Raw genomic sequence first — 23,939 nt, 5'->3', positions numbered from 1 at the left:
ATTGTTCGCAGGCAGCCAATGAAGATCATAGCCTGGCAAATCTGTTATATTGTTACGTAGGTACATAACAGGAAGTGAGACTGGAATTACTGATGACTCGTTTCGGCAGTCCAGAATTTATTCTTTCTTTTAGGAGACAATAACTTTATTTGTTGTGCACTTTGAACTTTGCAGACCTTTTACAGTCACAAACAGCTATATTATGCACTGCATGAAAGGTAATATTTGAAAAAGCATAATAGGGGCACTTTAATCATTATAAACCAGTTTAAAAAGATGAGTTTTTAATTATTTCTTAAAGTTGGTAGTAATATTTCAGACTTCCCCTACTGAAGCAAATAGGAGCTGTACTTGCCTGTTATCTACATACACCTTCCTGTGGTGTTACAGAGATGCCAGTTCAGTAAACTGACTTGACTTAAAGGTACTTAAGAGCCAAATTGTGTAGTGAGTCATTTAGTTTTTTTTGGATGAAGACATTTGTCGGGCCTCCACCATGAGTGTTTGTGTATCTGGCCTCTGTTGGGAGGCTCAATGCGTTAGATTGCTTTCGAACACATGCTGTCTGGCCTTATGTTCGTCACTTACATGTTTCTTTATCTCTGTGGTCTTTTTGCTCCTTCCTATGCCTGTACTTCTCTCACCGTGTCCCTTACAGTTTCCTTTTCTCCCCCACTTTGTCTTAAGTTAACCCTAGAATGCAGGAACCAAAAAACCTACACGAATACATAAAGAAAAATGACCTGAATTGGAATTAATGGTTTTCTTCAAAAACATAAGTGTCATATTAATTAAATGATTAAAATAATATTAGATACACAAAAGTTTTAATATATCAAACATGTTTATTTGTTCACTTTCCTTTTATACTGTATATGCATTACAAAATATGAAATTTATTCTTTTTAAAGTGCAGTTGTACTTTTTCCAAACAAACTCTAAACTAATTTAGGCATATTTGGTTAGATTAAAACAAAATATTAAAGAAATCTCAGCATGCCAGGTCAGTTTGACCCCCTTTATGGAGAGTTAAACTGGTGTTTGTAATATTATTTTTATTTTATTTACGAAAATACACTGTTTTGTAATGTAATCTTTTTCCTGTTCACTGGACTTTGTTATTTTTCTAATCTATAACCGCTAATAAATCAGAAGTCTCACATATTCACATGAAAAAGCTTACTTCTGTATTGAAACCGAAGGTGGATAAGGAGGCAGACGGATAGCCAGTATCTTTTGGTTTATACACCACAGTTGTGAACCATGATTTGCTACTTGCTAGTTAGTTGCAGGTGATATTTATAATTTAGGGGGTTGGGTCAAACTCTTTCTAAGCTCATCTGATTGGACAATAATCTGTGTAGTGCAGAATGAGTCATCTTTATCGTTGTTCCATATTTGTTCAATCCCGTTTCAGTCCATTGCTTTTTAAATGCAAGAACACAAGTGTGAACGGCACATTAGAAATTCTGGGACTGATGTGTAGTTGTCTGCAAACAAGAAAAGGCTTGTCTAATGCTATTTCTTATCATGGCTAACTTTGAAAAGATCAAACATTTTCTGCAGTGGAATGGGACAGATATATGTGTATTAAATCTATCATCCTGCTTTTCAGCTTTTTCGAGGTCCTTTCATTCATCAGAATGCTACTTCAATCCTACTCATCTGACCTGCAAGTGAAAAGCAGTTTTTTGTTGTAGCTGAAGTTTCTGTCTGCTCATTTAACTGTTAGTGTGTCAGAGACTCATTGCTTGCCCTCAATTTATTTCAATGAACTTTTCTATCATAATCACCAGTTATTTTTCCTCAAAGATGAAGTGCTAATGCACTCCTTCCCCTCAAGAGGTAAAGTTAAAAGGACTAAACCGCAGGGGCTCTGCAAAACAGGCATTTCTCGGGGCATGCTGGGGGCTGTCTGGGGCTGGCCAGCCTTTCTCACTATTGCATCATGCCAGGCCAAAAGATTGATTGAACACTTGAAGCTGTAAAAATGTCAAAAAAGGAAAAGATTTAAAAGGGGGTAATATCCATTTCACTCTCTCTCTTCCTACTCCTCCTCTCATTTTTTTTCTATGTTTATTTCGAGATCATCTCAATACTTTGCTCTTCTGAGATTTCACTCTGTTTTTCTGTTCGGGTGTCTCGGTTGCATTTTACTGTCACTCAGTCTTTTCTAACACTCTCCGTCTCAGGTGTGCTAGTTGTGGATTATTTTTATCAAAGAGAACTCAAGTCGCATTTGACCTTTGTTGAATGATCATTTTTTTAGTTGGAAAACAAATCTGTCACTGCTCAAGGGCATTAGATCAAAGATTGGCCCTTGCAATGTTCACCCTTCACACCTACAACTTTTTTATTATCGACCCAGATCTTTAACCACTATGGCACACCAACCCCAGAATGTTTAGTCATATCAATCCATCCATTATTCATATATAACATTTTAAAATGATTAACTACAGTGAGTGTTTTTCTGAATTGAAGTCATTGAATTATTTACTTGACTGATTCATTCAAAATCACTGATTAATTCGGGAACTAAATACTGTGTGTTGTGGTTTGTATTTGTTTTGACTTTGACCAACAAAAATAGTACCAAACAAAGTAATGTGGTCTACACCAGATGCGAGCGACAATTCAGTAGGAAACAGAATCCATAATAATCATTGAATACTGTCATTTGCAACGCAACAAGTCACCAACAGTAAACAGATGACCCATTCTATTTCTGGTTTCCTCCACGCTCTTGCATTTCCAACACAAAGGTCAAATGGATTTTGGTCGTTTGCTTCGACACGTCCAGTGTAAACAGCTTCAGGAGCCGTTCACACAGAACTTATTTGTGCATTCCACTGCACTACTTTTCTATTGATTTTCTATGCATACATGCGCTAGAAGGACGTGTTTGATAGAGTTTCACGTGCTTTGCAAAGATGTGGCGTGCAAGTAAAAAAAAATTTAAAAAACGTATCAATAGACTTTGCATTGTTTTCCTTCCCCCACCCTTCTTCTTGTGTTTTTAAACACAATACACACACACACACACACACACACATATATATATATATATATATATATATATATATATATATATTCTAAAATTAACTTAAATTCTATATGTGGCAAAAAAAAAAAAAATGTTTATTCATTCATGTCTGTCTTTTTCCTTTTTGCTGTATTCCACTCATTTCTATTCATCCAGTATAATCATCTCCTGTAGACCTAGTTTTTCCCTTGTTCCTCCTATTTCACTCCACTCTCTCTGGATCTCTTGCCAGTGTTGGCTCAGAGCTTTCTCATCCTGCATAATATTGCTTCTCAGCCGATAAAACAGCGAGTACAAATCCCGCTCCAGAATCGATGGGCACAGTTATTCCTGTGACCCCTGCCAACCAGCTGGCTTCCAGCCACACAGTCCCTCAGCCAACATGTGAGCTGACAGGCCACTGCAGCCCTGCACTGTACCTGCCTCCCCAGGGGCCAGACAGACCCTGCCTGCTGGACCAGACACAGTGTGTCTCTGTGTGTCCAGGTGCATATGTGTGTGCGGTCTGGTCAGACTCTTCCAAAATACCTGCGTGAGGTTTGGAACAGCTTCATTTTCCACCAGGCCACCCAGTGATTTTAAACTACCTGCTTCTCATGAAGTCAAGCTTTAGTGGGTTTTAAAGAGATTCACTGGAATATTTGAGAAGTTTTTTTGTGCATTGAAGTAGATTTTCTTTTGTCTTTCATTTTGAATAATTTTGTTTGTCATAATTCTGAGGATGAACTGATAATGAAATTATTTCTGATACAGATTTAATCAATTTAAATCTGAATTAATTAATTATTCATTATGTATGTTATGGCCTTTATGTTATACCCTGTTATGGTTTTTTGTTTTCACATTGATGTGTAGCCTAATTAATCCTTTGTTGTTGTTGTTGTTGTTGTTGTTGTTGTTGTTATTTCTGTCAGATCATTTTAAAAGTCTGCAATAGCATTATTATTTTGTTGTTTCCATTGTTTGCTTCTATTTTTTAATTCTATTTTTTTGGATAACATTTTTGCGTATATTGTGCAAACCTAAATTTCCTCTTTAAAAGTATAACATTTTATAACATAAATTTGCAAATGTTTCACGGTATTTTGTGATCTATTCCTCCCTGGCGTTTTCTTACACTGTAATCTTTTTTTTCCACTGCTTTGGGAACGTGGGCAGTGTAGTTGGCAGACTGTATTTCGACCCTTCAGAGCTCACAGTAGCTTAATTCGCATTCAGATCACACAATTCTTATTCTAAGCTCATCTAAAACTCCCAAAATAAAGCGGTGCTAAAACATCACAATTAAGCTGTGAGAGATATGTAGGTCAGTTTCATGCTTAATTATTATTCTTGCGTAATATAATACAACATGTTCTTAAAGAAAGACTCCTTTGTTCCAATTTCATGCTATACTTGCATAAAATATGAATTGGATTTTTTTATTTTTTTATTAAAGCTACTCGTAATATTAATACCAAGTATGTTTCAATTAATGTTTTATTATTTATTGATTTTTATTATATTTAAATTATACAAAATAACATAATCAGATAGTTGTAATACTAAAAACGTATAATATATAATCGTGTTTATCCAAATGTCTTTTGTTACTAATGCTTGTAATCTTTGACTTGAATTTTGGCCCCATGTTTTCTTAATCTAATATTGTTCTCATATATTTTCTAATGCTTAAAATCCCTTCTTTTTCAGTGCAACATCGATTATGTTCCTGTGTGTGGCTCCAACAACGAAAACTACGAAAACGAGTGTTTTCTGCGGAGAGACGCCTGCAAACAGCAAACCGAGATCCTGGTGGTTTCTGAAGGATCCTGTCCAGCTGGTACGTTCAGTCGTGGGTTTGGTGCGTATGTCTCTTGAAGGTTAATCCACAGCCTAATCATTTTCCAATTACATTTTTAACTGTGAGTATGAAGTTATCAGATTGAGCAGAATTTCAATTTATTCATCCCTGTGGTCTGAAACAGACAGAGCGGCATATCTGTGTTGTGTTAAACATGTTATACTTCAGTCAGACAATACCCATAATACCTTTAACAGGCTAGAGCTGTGTATTACTGCTTTGTGTAAAGCTTTGCTATGTTTTAAAACCTAGTGAGCTGCATTCTGAGCTTTTTAAGGCATGAATGCTGTTCCACAAGACTGGATTGTTGTTAGAAATTATTTCAGATAAACATCCCCCTTTTTCCTTTTATATTATGTTCGTGATTGTGAATGGGTGTTGCATGTTTAAGGCAAAGCAAAAACCAAATGATACGAGCGAAAGTGTGCTCTGTGGTCAGTTAATGGTATATTGCAGAGAGTAAAGCAGATGTTTGGTGCTCTGGGAGTTGCTGAGTCAGACTCCATTAAACAGTGCCTAAACACACTGAAACCTCTAAAAAGGATCTCTAGGGAGGAGAGAGAGTGGGAGGCAAGTATTTGTGCTTATGGAGCATCCAGAGAATGAAATGTTCTCTTCTCGTCGTGTGTGCCTGTTTGTGTGTATACAGGTAAAGTCATAATTCAATCCCAGCAGGATGTTGGTTCTCATTTATTCCTGAATGTTCGAGCATGTACTTGTCTGTAGGTGCTCTCTAAGGTAAAAAGCTAATTTACTGAAACAAGACGCAAAAAACAAGAGTCTTTGTCTCTGTGATGCTTGAATGGCGCCACTGAATCATCTCTCTGTTTGGCTGTCTCTCTCTCTGAACACTTTCCTGTCATCTTTTGTTTTTATTTCTCTCTTTATGTTCATGCATTGAGTGTACATCAGACCAGTCCGGTTTAAGTACCTCATGGATATAAATCTGAAAATAAAGCTACAATTGCAGTTGTGATCTTGTTTACTTCCAAAGTGTCTCAGAAAACTGGAGTTTTTATTTTTTATTCCTTTCAATGGTTTGATTCCATGAACCTCACAAATCGGGCAACTAGTTCTTCTGAATTGCCTGTAACAGCTTGGTACTTTGTAAATATTTCTTCATTTCCTTTGTTTCCTTCACTATAGTATTGAGGAATCTAATTAACTACATATATTTTTGTAGAGACAAGTTAAGTTCCTAAATGAAGATCATTTAAATACATTACAATATTGTGACTGCGGACTTGCAGTCCTTATTATGAAATCCACATACAGGTCAGGGGTTTAATTGCTTAAATTATTTATATTTTTTTTATAAAGTTATTTACATTACCATTCAAAAGTTTGTTTTGGAAAGATTTGTTTCGTTTTTGAAAGAAGTCTCTTATGCTCACCAAGGCTGCATTTATTTGTGTAAAAACAGTAATATTGTGAAATAAAATTTAAAATAACTTTTTTCAAAAAACAATTTATTTGAAATAAAAATCTTTTGTATTATAAATGTCTTGACTTTCATGTTTGATGTTTGAAATTCTGACTATGTTCAATTCAGATTTAATAGTTCATTTTACATGAATCATTATATCAAGGATTAAATCTGAAAAAAAAAATACTGATTTCTGTCCAAAAAGAGCTTTATGTTAGACCAAAATAATATACCCGCAGCCGGATGAGTTTTTCACACTTTCAGCCCTGAGGGCGTTGAGGAAAGAGACAGAGAAATGGACTGCCTCACAGTTCTGATGCTTGTACCAGCTCATCTAACTCTTTGACACTGATTTCCTCTCCACTAATTCCCTGGCAAATGATCCAGCGGCTGACAGATGACCTACAGAGATAAGTGAAGTGTATCACACTCTGCTATTTTCTTTATTTCTCCAAGGCTGGTTGCAACTTGGCTCCTCTGTCTTCATTCATACATCAATATCATAACTGAAAGTGAGCACCTTCATGCACCAGGAAATAGAACATTGATTGTAATAACTGGAGAAAGTATTAAAGGCGTCATATCACAACATATTACATTTTTATAGTATGTCATATTTTCCACTCTCTGTCTGACTCTTAGTATTAAATGCTGCTCTTCCTTTAAGAAATGCCATTGGCATGTAAACACGGACAGTCATGTGTTAAAGCATTCATCTGTCACAGTTTTTGTTGTTTTTTGAGTTAAATCAGACTGCAATTGCTCAATCATTACACAGCTTTACAGAGATGCATTTATATGTATGTCCACTACCGATCATGAGTTTGGGGTCAGTAATATTTTTTAAATGTTTTGAAAGAAGTCTTCAGATTTGGTTCTGTGTTGGGTGCTCTCCATGGTGCTGAATACCATTCCGCATGTGTTGAGTGACGCTGAATGGCATCAGAAGCGTCATTGTGCTTGTCAGTTACAATCCTTCAATTCAAAGTATATTGTATGCATTAAAAGTTTAGATAATATTTAAAGTCTACAAGTTACTAGTCACTAAATTTAGCTGTAATCCCATTCACCAACAGTCACTTCCAGTACTGTTTGGTGAAATCCTGTTATTCCCTTGTCCCTCTAAGTAATTTCACCTCAATTACTGTCAAACCTCTCCTCCATCACACTTGGCTACTAAAATGCTACTAGAGTGTTGCTTAGTTTCCCAAAATGAGTCCTTGATGTGCTCTGCTGACACTGTGCCAAATATTGAGAAGTATCACAGAGGTGAGTATATGCTTCTCTCTTTTTTCTGGCATTGATAAGTGGGCTATTTACCTCAAAAACGGTAGCGAGTTCACCGCTGTGCTGCTGTAAGATCAGTGTGAGTAATGCACTGATTAAGGAGACGGGCCAGTGCTTATATTGAGTTTTCAGTGCGGCACAGGGCAGCTAGCCATTAGCTTAGTGGTGCGTAACTGTAGAGAGGAGTAGGCACTTCATTTTCGACATTAGAAATGGAGGTTAAGATAGCCTTTCTGCGTAATCGCACTCCAAATAGTGCTAAAGTAGCTGATATGCAGGGAGTATGCTTCATATTCCAAGAAATGTCTAGTTCTTTCTCAAAACATTCACATAAACGGAGGACTGCAAGCTCAACAGGCTGTTTTATCAATTATTCTGTGTGCCTGGTACTGATCTTACTTGATGTACATGTCTGTCAAGCGTGCTGTTCTTGAAATAGGTAATTGTGTGTTGTAACAGCGGTCGTGGCATGTTAAATCACAGCTGCATTTGTCTCTGCTGACAGAGACCATCTGCCTCTGAGCCACGAGCTCAAGTTTTGCTCAACCCGTGGCATCGTGGGAGCCCGAGGAAAAGTGCAAAGTCACCTCATCACACATTCTTCCTGATAAATGACAAAGGGGAGATGCGTAACCCGCTGATACCTCTGAATGAGAAGCAGGTCTCTTACTTTAAATAAGACTCCTGCCATTGTTTCATGCCCGCAGACTCAGCAGAGTCCAGTCTCACAGGAAGAAGTGTGCCGGGAAACAGGCTGTTCGTCTCGCTTTACTTCCATCCTCACTGTGAAATAGTCTTTTTGATGTACTAGGGAACTTCTTGATTTTTTGAGGCTGTGGAAGGTTTTCCACTTTTTTGATCCAATGCTTCTGGACAGATTCATTGGTTCTGTATAATGCTTTTATGTTTTTGTCTTTTAGGTCTTCAGTTTCTATCAGGAATTTTGAATTTAATACAAGGATGGAAAATTATAATTGATGATTTATGTTTATGCATTCTTTAGTTGTTGATTGTAGACTATATTTTAAATAGTTTTACCCCTATATATATACTAACATATAGATATATAGACCCCATATAGATATCCTATTTAAACATAGCTTTCTAATATTCATTTAGATATATTTATTTCAGTCATCTTTGTTATTAGTTTCATGACGAGTACATAAAATATAATGTACTGTATACAGCCTGCTCTCTGTTATAATAAAAATCTATTCGATTTTAATAATATTCTTGCTAACATATTAATTAATTATTCGTGATAAATGTACATGTTTTCTGTCTAAATTTTCAATAGATAGTATATCTATTTACTATTTATTTATTTTTTCTATTTTACTATTACTAAATATTTTTTTTCCTATTTACTATTATTTATATGCCAGGCTTTAGAGAGTTAATATGAGTCATATTTTCTAATTGTATACACGTACACAGGTGATACTGTTGTGCAAGCATATCAAATATAGGCTACATGTGAAAGTATTTGGTTTAGACCTATTCTTTGTATTAAAGCCAAAGCTGAGCGTTTTATGTCCAGATGGCTAGAGAGCATCTTTTAGATGGTCAAAGACAGATTGTGGGCGACATGTCTCTGATTCAAGAACGTAACTGTCAGGCAATTAGAAAAACTGACAGCAAATAAATCAGTTTGAACTTCTGTGTGTGTGAGTGTGCTTCCGTAGGTGATTTTCTTTAAAAATAGAGCATTTTATTTTGTCTAAGGGATTGAGGATGGTATTCATGCTTGATCTAACACATAGTCCTACACAGGTAAATTGTAGTATGTATGTGTTTGAACTTTGAAGATGCATATGGTTTTATCTTGCTATCAAATCAAAATCTATTTATAAAGCACATTAAAAACAACAGTAGTTGACCACTGTGCTGTATAAAATCTTGCTAAAAATAGACAAAAAAAATGCATATAAACAATTTAGACAGCAATGCAATAGAGTAGAGTATTTTTAAAAAAGCCAGGGGAAAAATAAGAAACTAATCTGAGTGAAACCGGAAGACTACCCTTCCCTCATTTTCACTTGAGTGTCATTTTGTACCTTCATATCCAGTCAGAGGACATACTGTAATTTACATTATAATACTTTATTTAGTCCCAAATATTGTGGCAATATTGTGGTTATAGTTTCTATGGTTTCAGTTGAAACACTGAATCTGAATCAGACTGTGGTGAATTCGAGTGTATGCATTTGTAATATCTCCCTCTTGTATCATTTGTACAGCCCACTTCTGCCTACAGAAGCCAAATGGGTCACATATTCACCTTTGATCCTCCCACAGTTCATATACACAGAACCATATCTGTAATGTATATTAGAATAGTATGCCCGGACTCCAGAGACCCAGATGAGCAATAATGTACATGTTTTAATCCATCCATCCATCCATCCATTCATTTTCCAATTCGATCGTTTTCCAATATTTCTGTTGTAAATGGTTCTCCAATATTGTAAAATATTCTGCACCCCAAGAAAGAAAAATATATATTTTAGGAACCGATCGCTGAAAGATTCTTTGTGGAAACCAAATAGGTTCTTCTATGGCATCACTGCAAAAAAAAAAAAAAAGAGTGTAGTGTCCACGAATAATGGACATTAAAACAAAAAATCAAATAGATCAATCAAATTATCAAATAGAAACCATCAGACTAGATATTAATCTCACACAATACAATTATTTCAACATTTTAGTTTATTTCAAATAATTTAAATATTTTGTATTGTGACAATTGTTTAATGTGGTCTCTCAGTTAACGTAAAGCCTTATAAACGGCATGCATAAGATTGATAAAGAACTAGAAGAGAAATGCTTTCTAAATTAGTTTTGACCCTTGGTGGATTCACTAAAATGATATAAAGACGTTGGAGAAGACATTGATCTAATTATCTGCTTTTTGTGTTTTATAGAGGCTGGTTCAGGATCAGGAGATGAAGGTAAGGCAAACCAGCTCAAACATTTTCCCATTTGGACATTTGTGTGCATGCTCATTAAATCACTCTGCACTTGTTTACACTTCCCACAAATGATGCTCATAAACACACACTCACTTCCTCTCGGCCTGTCAGCAGTCATCTGCTCTCCTCCACAAGCCGCCCACTGAAACTGAGATTCAATTACACCCACTCACGTATTGTTCAGATAAACAGAATTATTACACTCTTCCCCCAAAGTGCAATGTCTGACTGACAGTAGAACAGTCTGCGGCTCAAACTGTATATTAGCTTCGTTTGAAATGTGTCACTCTTCTTTGATTTAATCTCTCGCTCTTCCAGTCAACCCTTTTATTCCTCTCTCTTGACCGAACAGGCCACATCCGCTAATTGAGTAGTGTAACCTCCCCCTATACTGCTGCTTATTGTGGTCTTATTTTGCCAGCCATTTCCTGTTTGCTCGATGTGGTCTGTGCTTTTTTGCAAATAGCAGCAGCATGGTTGGTATATGTGTCATTTGGACGGGACTATTTTCCCTGAGGAGGTTAGGTAAATTTATATTTCACAGTACTTGGAGTTTTTAGAGAAATTGAATCCCATCCGGATAGGAATGTCTGTGATTGAATACTGTAACTAAAGCTAAATATCTTGTTGTGCTGCCTGTTCTATCTTCATTATAAAATGAATCTTTTGCTAAATTTTAATTGTTGGTATGTCAATTGTGTCAGAACATGAATTGTAGTAGCAGCATCAGGGATGAGATTCTCACACTAATTTCTCTCTTAATTGTATACATCATTATAATTTCACATATACACTACCAATCAAAGGTTTGGGGTCGGTACGATTTTTTTAATGTTTTTGAAAGACGTCTCTTATGCTCACCTAGGCTGCATTTATTTGATTAAAGAAACAGTAAAAATACCATGATGTTTCTCTTCAAGCTTGTTTACAACACTCTAATAGTCAAGTCAAGTTTATTTGTATAGCGCTTTTCACAATACTGATTGTATCAAAGCAGCTTCACAGTATTAAATTAAAATAATACAACAAAGTTTGTTTCAAGAGAAATTTATTGATTGATAAAATTAAATTAAATATCCCCAAAATATCCCCAACTGAGCAAGCCAAAGGCAACAGTGGCAAGGAACCGAAAAACTCCATCAAGTGACCTAATGGTGTCCTAAAACTCCATCAGGTGACCTAATGGAGAAAAAAAAAACCTTGGGAGAACCCAGGCTCAGTCGGGGGCCAGTTCTCCTCTGGCATTTATGAGCTAGAGGCCGGATTGTAGTTTGAACTGTAGGATTATATGAATGCCTGGCTGAAGAGATGCGACTTTAAACTAGTTTAAAACTGGGAGAGCGAGTCTGAGCAACGAACAGTATCAGGAAGACTATTCCAGAGTTTTGGAGCCAAATGTGAAATTGCTCTCCCTCCTTTGGTGGTTCTGGATATCCTAGGTATGACCAAAAGCCTTGAATTTAGTGATCTTAACAGGGGGTAGAAAAGTGATTATTTAATGCAATATTTTTAAGATACTCTAATAGTTAACATTGGCTTCACTTCTATAACAGTATAAAAGCCAATTATTTTGCAAACAGCATGTTGACTTTAAAATATTGCACTTAACATTTCCTTACATAAATGGGTGTTTATAGCTACCTTTATATTCAGGTTCCATGACAAAAGTTTGTAAGTCCTGGTTTAGAAAACTTTTCCTCCCGGAATAGTGCTTATGAAGGACTTAATTCATCATGAACTTCTCATTTAACAAGTATACCAACTAAGAATGTGTAGATATTTGTTAGACAAATGCCTTAATGCCTTAATGTTAGTAGATGACAATAACTAGCTCTCTACAGACCAGAAAAATAGATTCAATGCAGTGAATGTGGAGAAGACGATATGATGAGGGGAGAGGAGAAAATATGGATAGAAAGAGAAAAGAAGAGTGATAAGAGACCGGAGAACGTGCACATCGATAAAATGGGTGGAGAAAGGAAAGTAGAGGGAAAGAGAAATGGAAGGCTGATAAAGAGAAAGATAAGTAAAGAGGAGGAAGAGAAAGATGAGGGCGATAAAGGCTGGGGTAAATGATTGCAGTTTATGGATGGAACAGAAAGGGAGTGAGAGAGAAGGGCATTAAGGTAAGCACAGCACCATCGGTGTGATAAAAATCAAATGTATTTCAATGGCTGCAGATAAATCATATGGGTCGCCATACTGGGCCTGGATGTTGCTGGTCACTTATGGCAAAGCACAGAGAGAAGCTTCTCAGGCTGTTTGAGTGTGACATGCTACATGCAGCATAACACTATTTACATTCTAGACTAATGAAATATAGAGAAACAGATGATTATTGTGGTTGATGGCAAGAGATTAGGCTGTCTGCTGATTATCAAACATTTCATAGCAGTTGATATTAATTCTGATTCTAATGAAGTTTATTCACCAAGTTATTAATATATTATTATTCTCATCACCAGGTCTTTATTGCGCATTTGCACACAAAAATTGCATTACATGAATACACAGATAGTTTGGAATGGTCGTTAATGGAAAAGCATGCTGTTTGGAATCAGAAGGTGAAGCTATGCCATCTAGTAGCAGGTGCTAATGGGCGGATTTGAAGAAAGACTGCGAGACATTACAAAAGAGAAAAGGTCAGAGGAATATCACTGGAAAAAGAAGGGTTATGATCAGGCAAGAGCTTTAGGACCCGCGTTAATATTAGAAAAGCTTTCCAGCGCTGGAGAGACCTGAGGTTGTGTTGTTTCTGCTCCATATACGTGAGTAACATTGGTTTTGAGTTTGTGCTGCTGGTGACTAACATGAACTCTTGCTTGTATATACTCGTATGTACTGTATGTTCAACAATTTGTTCTTCATCTTCGATTTGGGTTGATTTCAGATATCAACAGTGTTCAACAATGATGTTCAGAAATCACTTACTGCAACTTTAACGCCTGGTTTCATGGACAGGGCTTAGATTAAGCCAGGAGTAAGCTAGTTAAATAGGACATTTAAGTATCTTATATAAACATGCCTTAGGAAATAAAAAAAACTTTACTGGTGTGCATCTTGAGACAAAACAAAGGCACTGACATATTTTAAGATATCTCAGTGCAAGTTGCTTTCAGTTAAGACAGCTCAAACATGCATTTTAGTCTGGGACTAGGATTAAACCTTGTCTGTGAAACCAGCATGTGTGGTATTGTTGTTTAATTTAATTGTAGTCCTAATGTTTAAATTGTGTCATTAGATCTCAAAAGGCCTTTATCACACTTCCGCATTCGAAAAGCGGAAGCTTCAAATAGGAGTGTAAAAAAACTTCCGTTGCTGCCTGTATCAATGGTTGTGCCCATAGCACGTGATTGTTGTGATTTATTTATGTAAAATTCAGCACAGATCTTCTTCTAAAGACACACCAGTTCCGACGCATATTTCGGGATTTAAAGGGGGGCGCTCAAGCTATACTCTGTGTATGCACAATATTTCAGAGTCTGATCACCTTATTTTATTGCAGAACTGTAAGAATACAAAACAAACAACATATGACATTAAAGTGCATTAAAATGAGACAAATCTTAAAATATTAATTACAACTAAAGTCTATTTTGAGGGGATTAAATTAAAGGTTTGGGGGAAATTTATTGTATTAAACAATAATTTGTAAAAAATTTCATGCTCATACTTTACGATGCAATCATTAATAATTAGATCAAATTGAAGTTATAAAGAAATATTTTCCGCCCATAGATGATTATTAAGAAATAATTGGTTTGATCATCTTAAATGAGTCTGAAAATGTCTGAGTGCAACGATTGTATAGCATTATACTGTAGAAAATAATGGGTGGGAATATAATGCAGAAATAAACTAAATAACATTAAAAATAAAATGAGATCAGTCTGATGATTCCTTGGGTAGTAACTTGAGCCGCGTGCTGCTAGTTAATCTCATGACTGGCAGAACACCGGCAGTGTCTCTTACATAATGTTACAATAAAATAATAAAATGACTACATAGTAAAGTCTAAATAAACAATATTGATGACGTTTATTGTTAAGTTCAACTAAATTAGTTTAATTTTCTTCTGCAGGCGGAAATTCCTTTACGCTACTAATCGGAGCAGGATGTCACGACAGGCGGACTGTGACAAAGGCCTATATGTTCATTTGCTGATCACTAGTTTTCTCCTTTTTTGGGGTTCTCCTGACAGAACTAACTTTTTATTTTTATTTATCTATTTTATAAACTTTATTTATTTGTTTGTATTTTGTTATTTTTTTTATATTTTTCTCTCTCTTTTAATTCAAGAAGCAAATATCTGTGTTCCATCACTGTAAAGCAAGGAACGCCTGATTTTATTCAATGATTAATCGCTGTATCACTTCAGCTGTCAAAACTGCAGCAGTACGGCTCCACCAGCACTTCATTATTTATAATTACCTCCAAATGAAATCCATTTACTGTGTATCCAGGGCTCTGCTTCAAGGATCCATTATGTTTTTAATTTTGGTAGATTTTCTATAATCAATACAGACACAGGAAGCAGTCTTTAAGGGAGTTGGTTTGTGTGCTTTGGGTTTTCGTTGTGTATTTATTTAGTCTTTGCAGCTGCGGTTGACCGTGTTTGATCTTTCACATAAAATGGTTGTTAAGTCGTGCCTTAAAATGTTCTAAAACACTCCGCAGCTTTTACCAGAGGGAAATTAATGACCTCACGTTCCTGAGGTGACGATAGTCAGCTGCACAGCCGTCTCCGGGTGAGGACCTTCCTCAGTCACCGTGGTATCACCATGGTAACAAGCTTAGAGGAATGAGAAAGAGAATAATCTAATCTCCCCATTTCAGCTGCTGCGATAAAGGCGGGCGCAGTGCCGTCTGGAATGGGAGGTGAAGACTAAGGAAAAGTGTCTAGCTGTGCTCAGAGTTTGCGTGCTTAACATTCAAGCTGAGTGTGAACATGTGCACTGTTTCCGTACTACAGTCCTCACTGAGTTAGACATGGTGTTTATCAGTATCTGGCATTGCGGCTGGAAAAGGCTTTTAAAATATAACAACGGAAATAATTTCATTTCATATAAGTTCATAAATGCCCTATTGAAAAGCTCTTGGACTGGGATATCTTGTCCATAGCTTCAATGAGAGGGTAGTGTTTTATCATGGATTATTGAGTTTATATACTGTATCGAAGACTGAATCCAGTGCTTAATTTAAGCTGGATCCTGTTCCGCTTTTGGATTTTGGGTATTTGTTTTTAAATTATATGGCATTAACAAGTGCATTTCAAGGTAAAAGAATGTGTGTGTGAGTGGGACAGTGTAAGCACAGGTTTATGCAAATGTTTTTGGGGGTTATGTTTTGCTGTTGGCTCTCAATGTACTATATATATATTTTTGACCAATCAGCTGTCTTAAGTTCAAAACCACTCTCATAGGTTGGTGCTAACTTGTTTTGCGTGCAGTGAGACAATGCCGATTTTTACTTTGGATCTTGGGGAGTGTTCATTTTAGGCCCTGCTAATCAGGATAGCAGACACAAGCAACAAGAGTTAGATCAGACAGAAACCAATGTAATGGTAGAGGCAACATCGTCATCGGTGAGAGAGAGTATCACTGATCAACTAATGATATTTGGTCTTAACGTAGCTTTATACATGACAAAATAATACACCAGGTTGTGAATGATGCTCTTATACAGTAGTTGTGCCATCACCGTTTAGTGAAGTCATTGTATGTTCTGGGAAAACTGAAGCTGAATGGTTAGTGTCGGTCACAGCGCCTTCCTAATTTATGTTTTTGATCTGGCAAATTACAAATTAAGCACTGACTGAAATCTATTTTAAACCATTGACTGAAGGATGGAACATTTATTTTAATTGTTAATCTGACTGAGTAAAATTAATATTATCATAATAATTATTTCTGTTATGGAAAGATGTTATTTTTTTTTCATCTGTTATGGAACGATTTGTTTAATATACTTTGTATAGGAAAAAATGTAACCGAATACTCAATATGGCCCTTTATAGCTCAAACCAAATCATATATGATTTGTCAATATGTGGCACATTGCATGAAATCTTGGCTTTCGATTAAAACATAAAAACTACATTATATTAACTAACAAAACATAAAGAGGAAAAACAGATATTCAAATTTTAGACAGATATTGTATTGAATTACTTATGTGGACTGGTTTTTGGAGAATGTTTCCTCTCACCTTTGTGTAGCGCTACATTTATTTTGAGCTTCCATTGCAAAGAAGTTGCTAAAGCAGGAATTTACTCTCTCTGTTATTTTATTTCTCTCAGAATTCATAAAGTGCAAAAAAATAAAAAATTCCTGCTTGTTCAGTTAACTTGGTTAAACTGAAGCTATTTTCTTGATTGTGACAGGAATACGGGCCATTTACAAAAAAATAAAAATAATTAACTTGATTTGAAGAGTAAAATGTTGAAATTTAGAAAGGGGGGACTTTAATGTCCAATTATGATTTGATTTAGAACAGTTTCCATGAAGAACATTGCTTTTCCATGAAGAACATTGCTTTAGTCAATGAGCTATTATTTAGCATGCGGTAACATGCTTTTTGGTAGATAGCTAGGTAGTAATCTAGTAATATCTAGTAATGTGACACAAATGAAAATGGATCATGGCGTGGGCAAGCATAAAGGCATGTTGAGGCTGCTGAATTGGGTCACTAAAATATAATTATTCCATTCCACAATTCCATCATGTTGAATTTACATGAACAAGTTATGTTTTCTAACAGAGAATTATTGAACTAAACCGAGAAGGAAAACAATAAGTAAACTTAATTGATTTGTGTGGAATGATGTGCATGATCAAATCATGTAAATTCAAAGCACTTTTTTTTGTGTGTGTTCTTATTCTCCATAGCTGAATGAAAGGGATTTAGCGCTTCCTTAAAGTATGAAAATTGAAAATAACATTGAAAATATAAATGACTTCATATTCCACTTTGTTCTTATCACAAACAAGACATAGATTTGCCCTTGTTGCCTTTGTGAAAACCCATTTCAGAGACTAAGCTATTTCCAGCCCCAACAAGAGAAAATGCAATCATTTTATGGCAGCATCTACTCATTCGTGATTCGTTCCGAGCTCTGACAAATACCTCCGGAGTTATTAATATAGTCAGGGTCTCCACAGATGAAATGTAAATCTCAGGCACACGTGGAAGGAGCCAAATCAAATGAGACAAAGGTGTATTGGGGCTGTTTGAACCTTCTGTCGCTCAAAAATAAATGTGCTGTTTTAATGTGGGTCATCCTTGGGGCAGAAGGGGATTTCTATTAAAATGTATTTTGGGAAATACAATATAATGATACGGGCAGGCTGGAGAAAGTGGGAAAGTGGCAGAGAGGATGAACAGGAATCACACTAGACACAAAAAGATGAGCCGTTCACGGTAATGGTGGGATTATATGGAGATTAGCGCTCTAGACGGGTCAGGAGACATTGTGATTGATGAGCCATGGCAGGAAGTGACAAAATGGCCCCAAGGTCACAAGAGAAAGTGAAAGAAAAGAGCAGAGTTCATTTTGGCTTATATACATACAGTAGAACCAAACAGAAATGGCAGACAAAGAGATATTTCAATTTTTTCTGCAAATAGACAGAATAAATTATATCAACATAGAAAATGGAGATTTACAGTCCAGGAGATGAGAAAGAAATGTATGGAGAGAAAGATAAGGAGACAGAAGGAAACACTAGAAGCATTTATACAGTAAGTGGGGAAAATAGAGTTGTTTTTCAGCGGCTGCATCTATGAGGAGTTTAATCCCTTTCCAGTCATGGATCTTACAAGAACACTATTCTCTGATAATAGTGAGCTTCATTTCTTGAGTGCCACTAAAAACTAACCGACTGCAATCTGTTCTGGTTAAAACCAGTAAAGCATCAACCCTCGTGGTGCAGGAATACCCATCATAACAGCAGTCTCCATCTCCCAAATTACTGGAACTAGCTAAGCCTGAACTCCTTGGAGACAAACCTCTGTGTTTGAAATGTAAACATCTAAGGGCTTGGTTGTTTATAGCTTTCAATTCTTAAAGGCTCATTTATCCTGGGATGCATCTGCAAAATCCGCTGAGGTTGGTGGTTTGTTTATCTGTCTTTGAATAGAAAATCAAAATAGAGAAGCGAGGAGCTCCGCTGGGCTTGAGTCTGGAGTTTGTGCTGGAGCTGGAGGTGTTTTGAAATGGAAAATAATTTCACATTTCTGCTGTAACATGGTAGGGGTTATTTGTGGGCTAGAGGCATAATGGATGATTATATTTTAACATCTGTTGTCCACTTTCTTAAGGCTTTTTGCAGCTGGTTCAGGATTATTGACTACTAGTGCCTTCTGTTTATAGACCCTGTTTCTGTAATCTAATCAATGGTTACTGGTGCAAATGGGCTCCAAAGTGATCAAATCACTCAAACCAAACAGAGTGTCAGAAACATGTGACCACGTTCACAAATGATAGTGTAATGCTACAGCATAGCAGTGAAGGACCACCTACTCGCCGGTCAATAAGTTACTTTGCTAAAACAAGTGTTAAACCTTGCTGATTACATCACGCTTCAAAATAAAAGTATAATCCTAGAGGCATATATACATGCATAGAGGAGAATGGGGATGGAAGTAACACTTTTTGTTTGAGCATCAGTAACTCAGTGGTTGTTTGTTATAGATCTCTCAAACTTTGATACACATTAGCCACATGTGTCTACTACAAACAAAACTCACTTGGATGTGTACTACACAATTTTGAGCCCTATTTTAACGATCTGAAATGCAAGTATCAAACGCGAAACGCATTAACTTTGTGGGCGGATCTCGGGCGCTGTTGCTATTATACCGGCGGGATAAATGACTCTTGCGCCCGACGCAAATCTAAAATGGGTTGGTCTGAAGTAGCTACATTACTCATAGGTGTGGTTTGGGCGTAACGTGAAATAAACCAATCAGAGCGTCATCGTCAGGCGCACGCCAAGAGCGGTTCACAGCCGAGGAGACCGACGTTCTCGTCAGGGCCGTAAAAGACAGAGAAGTGACATTGTATGGATGGGAGAAACCCACCCAAATTAGCTTCGGTTAAACAGGCGTATAATAATTTGGCTAAATGTGTAAGCTAGATTTATGCCTATTTTTTCACATCTTCATGGACTCTTTTCGCTGAACCGCCCCCGGGAGTTAATTCCCTAATTTACCGACGTGCGTCTGTGGAGGGAAAAGTCCGCTGTGCGTTGGGTGCAAAATAGGAATGATACATTGTGTACAAAGTCAATTGCGCTGGGTGCAAGATAGGGCCCTATATGAGCTTATGTCAAATACAAAGAGTTCTGTTGTTACAACCTAGTACTGAGGTGAGTTGTACAGTAACACAAGCTGGGGAGGTAATTAAGATCCACACTATCTAATTTATGCAATAACTTTATTGAAGAACAAAGAATAATCAGTTTTGAATAAAGTGAACGATTTAAAGTGACAAAAAACATATTGTATTTCTTTTAGGACTTTAAATTTAGCACAAAAACAGTTGTGGTGTGTGTTTGTTTGAGTGTTTGTTAGTGTGTACTGTATTCCTGTCACATAAAGGTTCAGTCACTATTTTAGGATATCACATAAAAAACACTGAATGGAAACACTTGATACATCAAGTGTTATATACCCAACTCTTATGATATTTCCCATCTAACCATGTCATGTCAACAAATGTAAAAGTCAGGCAGCTATATTTATTATCATGTTAATTATTGTTCCTTTCTCCCCAACAGCAGGGGTGCCTTTTACCCCAAATACCATACTTTTACATATTCTCCCGTTATTGGAAATCTGTTACTTTAATTACCTTGAAAAAAACTGAAAATCATTAACAAAACCTTTCACCTTCCTGATGCTTTCATTTGTGTTTCGTTTGTGCATCTGTTGGGTGTTAAAAGGTCCCTGGTGGGCAGATGTTGTTAAAGGCCAATATCTAAATTTGGTTTAAGTCTCTGAGCAATGACTTCATATTCCTTTGAGCTGAGAAATGACCTTTAACTTGATAGAGAGAAAAAAACTAGTTGTTGTTCTACTGAGGTGGAAAACCTCACGTCGTCCTTGCTAAATCATTCATCGTCAAATGAGTTCATAAGATCTGCTTTAGGGAAAATAACATTGTTTTTTTTATAAATATACAATCAGAACAAAGTGAATGAAACATGGCATTTTTATGAAAGAGATCATATTAAGTTCCATCATATTTTATGGAATCCTCTCTGCAATAGCCTTTAGCAGATAGAACTTGTGTACCAGAAGCTTGCATTGCACTACTGATTTGAATCTTTTCTAAAGATCAGCGGGTAAAACTGGAGTGAAAGATTGGCACTGTGGTGCCAGAAGGATTAGTGGGGCTTGATGGCAAAGATTGGCACCAACAGTGCTGGAAGATCTCAACTGCTCTCTGTGCCACCCCACTGTGTCTGGGAGTTCAGATGGAAAGACAAGGTGCCAGCATCTTTCTGCTCGGACAAACATGATTCACTGCAGCAGGGGGTGCGCTGGGAGAATTTATTGGGGGGCATAAAGAGGTCATTGTATAAGGAAATCAAATGCTCCTTGATCTTTTAAGACACATGCTTTATGTTCTTAATCCATTTATTGAAATTAAACTGCAAAACTTGCACAGCAGCAAAACCTGCCTGTTTATTTCTGAGGATCAAATGATCAATGAAAAAGGTCATGAAAAACTATACTGTATATATATATATATATATATATATATATATATATCCTTTAATGGACATTTCAACATTTCATGAAAATAAAGACCACAAGGAAGTGGAAACACAACAGTTTAATGTAGGCTTTGTTATATAGCAGAAAGCTGGAGCCTATCTTCCTTCAAAGTTTCAAAATTCAGCAGTCTTTTTCCACAGCTATGCATGTAAGAAATCCTTATCAAATGTTTTTTATTGTTTTTTTATCTGTGGTATTTTAGGGTCTCATATGAGAGTGTGGTTTAGGGAAGGTCATCCAGTGGGTAAAGCACTAATTGATATGGCCATTAATTCAAATGTTAATTTCAGCCTCAATCCTGGTCAGATCCCTTCATCAAGGCTGGCTTCTTAGCTTGCAGAAAGTGACACTTTATTGACTGTCCATCGACCGCCGCTTGGCTGCTGGAGATGTTTTCTTCTGTCCCTTTGTGTTTTTTTTCTCTTTCAGTCTGTCTCTTTGTCTCTTATTCTTGATCTGTTTTCGAACCCTTTCCGTCATTGTCATGTTTACTTGGTTGTATTGTTTTTCTTTCTTTCGTTCTCTGTGCTACATACCACAAACATCAAATGGTGTTCATTCCATCCTGTTTTTCCTCTCATTTCTCGTCATCCTCTACTTTTCATCTCCTTTCCTTCCCCTGCACTCTTCTTCCATTATATTACTGAGAGTGGCTCCATCACGAGTGCTATTATGGGTGCCATCAGGGGCCGATCATAGTCAGAGCTGGAGATCAGCACACGTGCTGGTTTGTGTGTGAATGTAAGAGGCTCTGAAACTCGTAGCACTTTTCATGGGAGTATAATGGAGAGCTCTAGAGACACAACACAGCTGTATCAAATGCAAGTGAAATGGTGCTTATGTGGGGGGTATACATTTAATTTATATGTGATGGTAAAAGTCTTTCTGAGTGATATGGAATCTGTGTGTTTATTTTACATGGTTGACCTTAGTGCACTGTAATAACCCAGAGTGAAACTGATTCGTAGATCTTCTGCTGGGTCTTATAGGCGCTCAATGGAAGACTTTCAGCGAGCAGCACTTAATCTGGTCAAAGCTGGAAAAAATGAAGTTTTAAGCCGTAATTCCTCTCCTAATTCTTCTTCCCTAATCCCTAGAAGAAGGGCAGCCCGTTTCAGGCCTTCTTTCCTGAATTTCGCACGTTGGCTCTTACTGCTCTTGCCAATTCAAACCCTCATCTGGCTTTCAAAACGCTCTCCAAAAGCTGTCTGCCAGTGGAAGAAAAGAGCCTTGGGAGCACTCCACAAAATTAGACACCTTCGCTCTGCGCCACCGTCGTCAGCGGATTGCTGTAATTACATGCGCAAATGGGTCATTGGCAAGGTCTTCTATGCTGTCAGGTGTGGATAGAAGAGGCAAAGTGCCAGAGGGGTTTTTACGACATGCTTTTCCCAATTGGACGGGGTTACTCACAGAGCCTTATTTGTGTGAAGTGGGTTATAATGGACCCAATGTGGTGAAGACTCAGTTGATGACTACATGATTGGAACATTGAGAGCCTGGTACTGTTTTTATCAGACAAGTTTGCAGGTCAAATGTAGAAATATACATCCTTTCAAAATGTTTAGTCATATATTACATTTTGGGGATTTTTGTATATATGTTATACTCAACTTCAAAATTATCCATCCAAAATATGAGTAATCAAGTCCTCTGAAAGTAAAATAAGTAAAAAAATAACGAGTAGAGATGACAGATACATGAAATTTATATGGAACTAGCAGTAATGGCTAGCAACAATGCAATAATGGTCATTGAATATTTTCAAACAAACAAAAAAGACTATCCCTTTGTTTAAAAAAAATAATTACATAAAAACAAGGTTAAAAATAACATTTGTACACAGATACCCATAGCTTAGAAACCAATTTGAAATAGTATCATTACACTGATGCACATGTAAAAGCTCTAAGTAATCGATTTACAATATTTGTAGTGTTTTTACTAGCCGGATTGAGCTCAAGTCAATTACTCATGCACGGGCCTTTTTTGATGCACAAACACTTTGTGATTCAGTCATTCCCTGAATTTTGCAATCATAAAAAAAAGAAAAAAAAAAGACATTTTACTGCAATACAAAGGGAGGGGAAAAAAATTCATCATTCTGAGATTCTCTTGAGAAAGTAAGTGTTAAGACGATTCTATGGATCATGCGTAATGCTTAAATGTCACATTAACCGCATAGAAGAAGCATCATTAGCTCGAAGAGATCAGTGGAAATCCAAAGATCCTCTTTCGGGCTATCATCTTTCCACTGTAAGCATTATGCTTCCTACATTCTCTATTGATTCAAAGATGTAATGTGTCCTCTCCATCTGTGGAGATTCACTTGACCTTTCTGTCCCTCAAGAGCTCATCGTGTTCTTGTGTGGAGCTATCTCTTCAGGGAGAATATGGAATACAGGCTTTTCTTACATTACACATTTGTTTTTTCATAGTTGGCTAATAGAACATTGCATTTCAGTAACATGTTAATCACATGTTAACCTTTAAACTGCAAAGTATATGCATGATCAAATGTGATCTTGTGGAGTCCCAGAAGAGCTTAACAAAGAGAGTCTCATGATTCTTTTTGTTTCT

At 36.6% G+C, this 23,939-nt stretch overlaps 1 protein-coding gene across 4 annotated transcripts in view; it reads left to right on the top strand.

The window, feature by feature from the left end:
* Positions 1-23,939, top strand: part of tmeff2a (transmembrane protein with EGF-like and two follistatin-like domains 2a) — a 62,406-nt gene that overhangs the window by 23,937 nt on the left and 14,530 nt on the right. For 2 of the 4 annotated variants that reach the window (XM_082174911.1, XM_082174910.1), the window contains exons 3-4: positions 4,739-4,889; positions 10,530-10,556. In XM_082174911.1, the coding sequence (XP_082031037.1) occupies positions 4,739-4,889; positions 10,530-10,556 (178 nt within the window). The remainder of the gene's footprint in view (positions 1-4,738; positions 4,890-10,529; positions 10,557-23,939) is intronic. The other 2 variants (XM_082174913.1, XM_082174912.1) reach the window with 1 other exon arrangement.

The sequence above is a fragment of the Leuciscus leuciscus genome, assembly GCF_965113295.1.
Source record: "Leuciscus leuciscus genome assembly, chromosome: 7".
NCBI lineage: Eukaryota > Metazoa > Chordata > Actinopteri > Cypriniformes > Leuciscidae > Leuciscus > Leuciscus leuciscus.
Note: the sequence above shows the minus strand (reverse complement) of the source record. Positions and strands in the feature narration are given on the sequence as shown.